This window comes from Ranitomeya imitator, chromosome 2, assembly GCF_032444005.1.
Source record: "Ranitomeya imitator isolate aRanImi1 chromosome 2, aRanImi1.pri, whole genome shotgun sequence".
NCBI lineage: Eukaryota > Metazoa > Chordata > Amphibia > Anura > Dendrobatidae > Ranitomeya > Ranitomeya imitator.
The window spans coordinates 560772554-560781886 of NC_091283.1; the positions used below are offsets into that span (position 1 = coordinate 560772554).

The 9333-nt window shown below is 41.1% G+C and overlaps 1 protein-coding gene across 1 annotated transcript in view; it reads right to left on the reverse strand.

Annotated features, from left to right (window-relative positions):
- EVPL (envoplakin) overlaps nt 1-8126 on the reverse strand; it is a 48880-nt gene extending 40754 nt beyond the window's left edge. The window contains exon 1 of the mRNA XM_069752057.1: nt 7948-8126. Coding sequence (XP_069608158.1) covers nt 7948-8024 — 77 coding nt within the window. The 5' untranslated portion in view covers nt 8025-8126. The remainder of the gene's footprint in view (nt 1-7947) is intronic.
- Nucleotides 8127-9333: the final 1207 nt, after the last annotated feature.

Sequence of the window (9333 nt, forward strand, 5' to 3'; positions counted from 1 at the left end):
AGTCCATCCCACAGTTCCCACCTATCGTGTACGCAAGAATGCTGAAAGGTAACAAGCTCTGGGGGAAACGTGAGGCTGCTACATGTTTATTGTGGCCAGCAGTGCGAAAGGGTGTGATCACAGGCTGGGTGACTTACTGTCAAACTGGATGATACATATTTTGTGGTTCAAGGGACAAGCCTAAAAGCCACACCTTAGCCTGCACTATACAGCGCCGTGTGCACTTCAGATGACAAATGTATTTCATGTCCATTGCTAGATTATTATTTATTATATATATTGTTCTGAAACCCAAATCCTTTGCCTTTAGTATTGGGTTGCAACTAGGGTTATAATTAGAGTTGGTTCTGCCCTACAAGCTAAAAATAAACTCGAAAAGTGTGAATCTCATCCTTAAGGTGATAACTACCCAACATTTCCATTAATTATTGAGAAATATAAGTAATGCACCATACTGCTGTAACCTCTGGCAAGACTCTGAAGGCAGCCACACATTTCGAGGCAGGGACATACTACTGTACAGGGGGCCAATTCAGATAAAGGGTCTATGCATATGGGATGTTCACCTTTTGCATTGCAGAAGGTTACATCTGCAGTTCAGGGCAATTTACGACTTTGTAAGATTTCATGTACAATGCTGGTGCTGCAATATGCAGGAGATTGTCCAGAGCTCCTCCATCAAATCTAATATTTTGGTCAGCGGTGGGTTCCCCTGTGATGTCCAAGTGCCATAACAGGACATGTAATGGGGTTAAATAGCATAAAATAATATTAACAGTGGCGATATAAGAAATAAACCTCATAAAGAATAACACCATAACTGCTCACACTCTTTTAATCTAATGGAATTCTACGTGCACAAATTTTAAAGGAGACACAAGGAGTGATTGTGTCCTTTGAATTACAGGGATATTGTCACGTTCTCTTTTCATTGAAGCAACCATTTTCCCAAAAGTTACAATATAATAATATAAGATATAATATATGAGAATGAAATACAGACTTAAAACTGACATATTGAAAACTTCTAAGGGCTGCAACAAAAATAAAAGGAGTATTAGCACCTGAGACATTTCTGGCATAGCAAAAGTATATATGAAAATACCTAATAGGTAGGAGTCCAGAAGAATATGGGAGCCCTTTTCTCCCAGTTAGCACATGAGAGATGAGAAGACAATGGGTGCATGTGGCTTGTCTCCCTCCATTGTAAATTGAACTAATGGAGAGAGTCACATATATAGACTATCACCTCTAACACCTTTCAAAGTGCCAAACAGGTGTTAAGGAACCCCATTTTCCTAATATTTATGGGGGACACATAGATGCCTGTATATCAGTCCTCTTTTCTCTGCAATGGAAACTACATGCAAATAGCCACACTCAGAAAAGCTTGTCTGTTACCAGTAGGTTGGGGCCACACAGAATGGAATTGAGTACCGCAGATTGTGTACCCTTGTTCTAAATGCTACATGCTCGTATATCAAAAAAGAAACACCTACAAAGTAAAAAATAAACAATAAACGAACAATGGCAGAGCATACCAGTGAGTCTCATGCAAAATACAATTTCAAATTGTATTTTGCCCAAGATTGTCCTGTGGTACCATTCCATTTAATACACAACTGTCACAACACAGCTGTCGGGTGACCTGGGACCAGGGGCTCCTTTCCTGGCCCTAACACTAGGGGGCGCCCTGCTCCCTGGGATTCTTCAGATGGCGAAGATGCCGGGGCCTCCACCCTTGATTATGTTCTCAGTTAGCCCTCAGTCTGTTCTCTTCCCCCACCCAAGGAAGAGGGGGTGCTACTGTGCATCACAGTATACCAACCCAACAAACAGGGCAACACAGACGAGAGTTAACAGAAAATTCCAGACACACAAACTATCAACTCACATATTTACAGAGGAGTGCACCGGGGTGTGCAGGAAGGGGGAAGAGCCAAAATAAAGAAGGATAGGGAATTACCATGCGTACAAACCAAACAACATTCACTAATAACTCCTCCGGCTCTCCTTCTCATACCAACTCCTTTCCCTCCGTTAGCCATGCAGCAATGAAGCTAGCTCTGACAAGGATTAGCAGCAGAGCCCAGATTATAAAGTGGAAGGGAGTGGCTAACTGAGCACAGCTGAGAACAGGGATTTCCAACATGGCCGATTAACTCCGTTCTGCCAGAAGAAATAAACACATTTAATATGATCAAGAAGTGCTTCTTCTCAGCGCCTGAGTAGGAGCAATCAGATGCTGTGGTCTTCTGGCTTTGCTCTGTTGCAGTAACCCCGTGACAACAATCCTTATAGAAGTCTATGGTGCCTTAGTATACCTCTGCACCCAGGTATATTCTGTAGGGCTCTTTTTGTGCTGAAGAACCAATAATTCCTCATGCCTTAGTTCAGCCACACCTGAATTGATTGCAGCCCTTCAAATCCAGCTAAAGGGAATCGACTTACTCCAGTCAAGAGGTCAAGACTGAAGGCGGCACTTATCGACTAATGTTAGGAGATAGTTTTACAAAGAGAGAATCAGAAGTAGAGCCACGTGATGCACCTTGTCCAACAGCCAAGAGAGCACAAAATATTCTGAATTCCTGGCCGGTTTCTAGCTCAAGGGCTTTTGACGAAAACTTCTAGAAGAAAAATATAGAGCAATGTGATGCAAATAGGATGCAAATATTAGATATGTCTTCCCAAAGGCAAAAAATATGCAAAGCAATTAAAGTGATATTTATTTGACTTTTGACTGCATTAAACCAAATCTCCCATGTCTCGAGAAGATTACATAAAAAAGCTTATATTATTCTTTTTATTGCCGCAACCTTCCTCAGGAATCTGCAGCATGCAAACACACCCTAATAAAAAAACCTTTAATTGTGGAATAAAGTGTGTTTACATGGTATCTCAAGGTGCAGCCTACGTTATTCAAGGATGTCTATGACAGGTAGTGGCCCTCAACATATTACAGAAGTGAAAGTCCCAGCATGCCCATTCCAGGGGAAGCTAAAGTAAAAGATGTAGAAAATGTAGTTATGTAAAGCAAAAAAAAACAACCATATTACTCATAGCTAGCATCAAAAGGGTTAACCTTTTAGATAAGAGCATAAAGATGTTGTCTTGGAGTGGACCACCCTTTTTTTAAGCTCGATCACTTTTTGGAACCACCAAGAATCAGCAGCTAGTGTTTTAGCGGACCCAGAAAATGTAATACTGTATTGAATGGCCATTTATTTTCCCTGCAGTAGCAGATACAGGACAATGTATGTCTGACCACCTCTTGGTGAGATAAGGTGGTTATTTAATAGATAGATCTAAAAAATAGAAAAAATGTGGCATTCACCATCCATTTAAAAATCTTTTACTGTATAGCTTCTAAAACATGCAAACTGAAAAAGAATCGAAACCGCGCTTGAGGGAAACTAACAGAACCTATACGTAATCCAACAAAGATTGTGTGACACTATACCTGAACATACTGATCCAAGATGGTAGAGGGAGGCACACCAAAAACATAAAGGGGTCCACATGGAAGGTGATATGAAGGACTGTATCAAAACCATATAATGATGATAATAACGGAAATGGTTAAAATAGAATGAGATAAAACACAAACAGTAGTACACAGTGCCAGGTGTGTGTCAATAGGTGCGAAGCACGTACCTAAGGACGGATGATGCACCTCTGGAAAATCCGCCGAAAAAATGCACACTCAGGACTCAAAAAATCCCACCGTAACTGCACACGCTGTGTAAACTTGGCCCCTGCAAGCCCCTAAAATATAAACCGCTAATGATACTCCTAAAACAGCATAAAACTGGTGTGCATGAACATAGGACTCACCTAAGAGCCAGAGTACTGGACACCGGGAGCAGGGATGTCTGTGGCAGCAGTAGGGGGGCGACAGTCGGCAGGATACAAATAGAAGAGTGCTACGCAGAGCCAGAGAAAACCCCGGCCGGCGGTATCTCTGGTTGCGTGCAGGAGAAGACAGGGAACAAAGATGGCCGACAGGACTAACTGGCGTGTGACGTCACAGCTTGCACTACGGAGCAATGTTGGGGCCAAAAAGGCGTACCGACGCGTTTCAAAGGAGCAACGTCCTTCTTCATCAGGGTTGCCGGTCCCTGTTGCTCCCAGCTAATAAAGCCAGAGCCCTGTCTGTCAAAAAAGGCCCGCCCATCCATCCAGTAGAATAAATATGGACAGACAGGGCTCTGGCTTTATTAGCTGGGAGCAACAGGGACCGGCAACCCTGATGAAGAAGGACGTTGCTGTTACGTCACACGCCAGTTAGTCCTGTCGGCCATCTTTGTTCCCTGTCTTCTCCTGCACGCAACCAGAGATACCGCCGGCCGGGGTTTTCTCTGGCTCTGCGTAGCACTCTTCTATTTGTATCCTGCCGACTGTCGCCCCCCTACTGCTGCCACAGACATCCCTGCTCCCGGTGTCCAGTACTCTGGCTCTTAGGTGAGTCCTATGTTCATGCACACCAGTTTTATGCTGTTTTAGGAGTATCATTAGCGGTTTATATTTTAGGGGCTTGCAGGGGCCAGGTTTACACAGCGTGTGCAGTTACGGTGGGATTTTTTGAGTCCTGAGTGTGCATTTTTTCGGCGGATTTTCCAGAGGTGCATCATCCGTCCTTAGGTACGTGCTTCGCACCTATTGACACACACCTGGCACTGTGTACTACTGTATGTGTTTTATCTCATTCTACTGTTTGTGTTTTATCTCATTCTATTTTAACCATTTCCGTTATTCTCATCATTATATGGTTTTGATACAGTCCTTCATATCACCTTCCATGTGGACCCCTTTATGTTTTTGATGTGCCTCCCTCTACCATCTTGGATCAGTATGTTCAGGTATAGTGTCACACAATCTTTGTTGGAGTACGTATAGGTTCTGTTAGTTTCCCTCAAGCGCGGTTTCGATTCTTTTTCAGTTTGCAAGGTTTACATGACAGAATTCCGCACCTTTCTGTCCTGAATCCAGCTGCTGAGGGTCTCTCCTTTTCGTTCTTCAGGTTAGCGCTGGTGTGTTTTTTGTATTTTTTAGCTTCTAAAACATGTTTCCAGGAGAATGATGTGGACACTTGGTGGACAACGGCCATTGAAGCGCAGGAGGCGCAAAACCACCAAGTGTCCACATCATTCTCCAGCAACGATCTTTTTGAAGCTATATAATAGAGGATTTTTAAAGGGATTATGAGTGCCACCTTTTTTCTATTTTTTGGACACATTTGTACAAACTTTCTTATTGGTGAACACTCAGGATCCCATGGGTTCGCTGAGAAAAGCTTTTCCATGAAGCATCATTGCGCTAGCAGAGGTTGAATATTGGTACAATTTTTTTCCTCCCTTTCCATTTGTCCATATTTAATAGATAGGGTGTCATTTTCCAAGCAGATCCCATAAATCTTCCATCCACATAAGAGTACAGGTCTATAAGGAAGTCATATTAGGCAGCACTTTCTCACTATGCAAATGAATACTAGGTTTATAGACTCTATATCTCCTATCACTAGATACAATGCTACGTGCCATCATTGGTATTTAGGTGACGGACCAAGGTTTAGCTATTATTATTATTATTATTATTAGCTGTTGCACCAGGGCCCAGAACATAGCAGCTATGCCTTTCAAAGAAAGTAAGTACAAAAAAGAGTTTGGAAAAACAGCTCACCATTTTGGTTCATGGGTTGTAGGTTCACGGAATTCCGTTATGACCAAACATGATGAATCCAAGAAATGAAGAGGGGGTTGGTTCTAACTCCTTTAAAAAATAATTAATTTTTGGTGTACGTTAAAAATAGATTCCATATTGCACAAGGGAATAGGCAACGTGTTTCGAACACACTCTAGTGTGCTTTGTCTGAGCCACTCAGGAGTTGGAACCAACCGCTCTTCATGTCTTAGCTTCAAAGAAAGCACCTTTATGTCTATCATGTCAAGTCTTACTTTTAGGCCTCTCTTCCATTCGTCTGGACATCTGATGTTTTTTTTCTCTGGCATGGTCTATACACTCTAGAGGGAAACCAAAGCAGGAAATGACCCCATGAATTACTATGGGATCACTCCCAGTAATCCGGCATTTCAGTTGTTATGCCTAATTGGTCTGCGTGAAGCCTGTATCCTTCTGTCTGTTCTGGTAAACTAAGTGCATGTTCTAAGTGCATGTCTTAAGTGCATGTCCTAAGTGCATGTCCTACGTGCATGTCCTAAGTGCATGTCCTTTTCTGATCCGTTACTGCGAATCAGAGTAGGTAATTCAAGGTATCAAGCTTCAGTGAAAAGAGTTACACCACGGAAATCATCCGCTCTTGATAAATTTAGATAGTGAATCTACAAAATCTGCCACGAAACGTGCCCTGAGATTTCTGAAGATGATCTTACACATAGTTTTGTCTTTTTTTATTGAAAGTGGTTTCTTAGAATTGAGCTTGCTTATTATGAGATACAAAGTACCAGTTACAAAAATCTTTTTAATTCAAGATCATATATTGATGAGTATATTTGTCATTCCATCTTGTTGTTACTTGATAAATCAAGGATACAATCAACTTGATTGGTTTTCCGCTTTAATTTTAATATATGATCCTGACCATAGCCTTCGACCACTGTTCTCTTTTTTGCACCTTGTGGATCGTAAAATTTATGTACCCATATGGACAAAAAACTTTTATTAAAATTGCGTTTATTGCAAATACAAAAGTATGTTTTTTCTATGTATAAATAAAAATGTATATTGTTATAATTAATGACTCGAGATCCTAGAATCGAGCTTGCTTGTTGTAGCATGAAATATTCTGAAAAACTTTAATACCAATTATATTTAAATTCTCCACCATTGCCAAGATCTCTGTTTGCTGACAGTGAATAGAAGCATTCTTCCTTACATCCAAAGGCTGAAGGCCCCTATAGACTGTGTACTTTCCAAAGCTAAATTGGCAATAGCAGTCATTGTAGACAATGCTGAGCTAAACAAGCTGGCTCACATTTTGCCTCTTGGTACAGCGTAGCATAATATTAGGATATAAGAGAGATTTGGCTCATGCCAGATTGTTTTAGATACCATGATTAACAGTGATACGCTGATACAATACATATAATAAGAGGGCTATGTGGTCCAAGCTCCTTGAACAGGTTGGATACGGGAGACTGGGTGGGTGTTACTGGCTTTGATTCATTGTCTACCTGCTATTCTGGTTCTTCACAGCATCCTGTCACCGCCTAATTTCAGTGTCACCTTTACCATTCCATTCAGACAACACCCCAATACTGTCCTGAATCACAGCAGCCCAATCGAATTAACCCCTTTGCTTCGGGCAATTCATAAGCTGTGACTTGTTTCTCTGTGCACATTTCCATCCTGACATGTAAATAAAAGATCCAAACTATTTGGGAACATTTATTTTCAGAAGATTCGTAGTGTTCTAATGATCAGAATGACTATAAGTGCCACTTTTTGTAATTCGCTTCTGCATTATTTTATTTTTTTTCAATAATGAATTGACATCTTCCCCTTTTGAAATGTGAGAAGAATAAAAGAAAATTGTAGCAGCTGAATATGCCATTGTCATCACTGTATTAGGATACGGATTATGTACTAGATATGCGGTCCTACATGAAACCGCAGACATCACTTTGCTATCTCACAATCAGTTAGGCCAAATAACATACTCAGTTTTGCTACATACCGTATATATGTACGTCGTCATGAAAAGCAATGTCAACTTCAATCTAAGCATTAAATAATAATATGAATAAATACATAAAATAAAATGTGGATTCCTGAATTGATTGGCTATGGGGAACCAGATGCCAATACCAGGCCAGCAGTAGAATGCAGAAAATTAGTGGTCGTGAGGACCAGTCACAGGCCTATTGCAATAAGGTTCTCCGCCATCACTACTTATACAATTTGGATTACCACCCTGCACACCAGACTCACTTGCTGTACTTTGAAGGCGACTTGCTTGGTGACTTGGTGGGTGACTTGGTAGGTGACTTGCTTTGTCCCTTGAACATGGTGCTGCTGTTGCCCCCTTTGCTGTCCCTCCCGGCGGTCCTGGAGCCTTTGTCCGAGTGTTCGCTGCACCTGAGAACCTGACAGTGACAAGCAGAGAAGAAGAGGTATGTGAGACAGGACAGTACAGAAACAGCAAGCTCCTCCCAAAAATTCTAGCCTGGGCAATGAGAGCAGAATGTGCATCTAACTTGCTAAACCAGTTGTGTAGGACAGAGAGATGTCCCCACCCAGGGAGAGTGTCCCATTTTAAGAGCATATTGTCAATACTATTCATGACATATTTATTAGGAGAATTACGTATGTTTTAGAAGTCAAGATGCAAAATAAAAATGCTTATGTTTCTAATGAGGGTCTAATAGAAAAGTGTTAGATTTTGGCTGCCTATTGCACATTTGATTTTTTTGTATTTTTGTAAATGGCTGACCTGTGGGCAGAGATGATTTCTTAAACAGGTTTCTCCACCATTTTTTTTTGGACAGCTTAGCTAAAAATTACTAACAGCCAAGATTCCTCAAGGATTACAAAGCCAAGAATTAGACTGTCTCATCAAAAGATAACTTTAGGATATGCCCTCTGTGCCTGATTGGCCTTTGTCTAACCTTTAGCAATCAGTAGACTGAAGGAGCAGTTGTTCTGGGAAATTGTCCTGCTACATCGTACAGTATTGACTCTAGTTGGCTTTTTACTTGCAGCTGCATGTACAACCATTGACTACGCTATAATGGTCGGCCTTACAACTGAGCGTAAACTTTGAAAAGCCAACAGCAAATTAAAAAGTTGTCCGGGCACTTTGATTGCGCTGGTGCCATAGTGTTCTAGTGATTGGCAGGACCTCAAAGCTTGGACATTGGTGACATACCAAAGCAGTATGGCACCGATGTCTTCTACTGGACAACCACTTTTAGACAACTATCAAGTTTGCAAAAAAGAGAAGTGTTATAAGGGCCCCTGAAAGTGTGCCGATTATGAGAAAGGGGCCCCCTGACTAATACACACGAGATTGGAGTTGTACATTTGAGAGGTGCTCTTTTTAATGCATTGCTTCATTCTGGCTAAAGGAGCGGCATCTTCAGTGGGGCCACAGTCATTGTGTTTCCAAGAAGGCTGTCTCAGGTAGAAAACCGTTTAAACATTCTTGGATATATTAGTTTAAACACATTAGTAACATTAAATGAGAATGGTAGTATTATGAATACATAATTAGTTACACAATAATGAGCCAACAAGCCTGAATTTTAGTTATATGGTGTAGCTATGTAGAGCTGATAAAATACACAGTGTCTTTAAAATATAGTAAAAAACTTATTT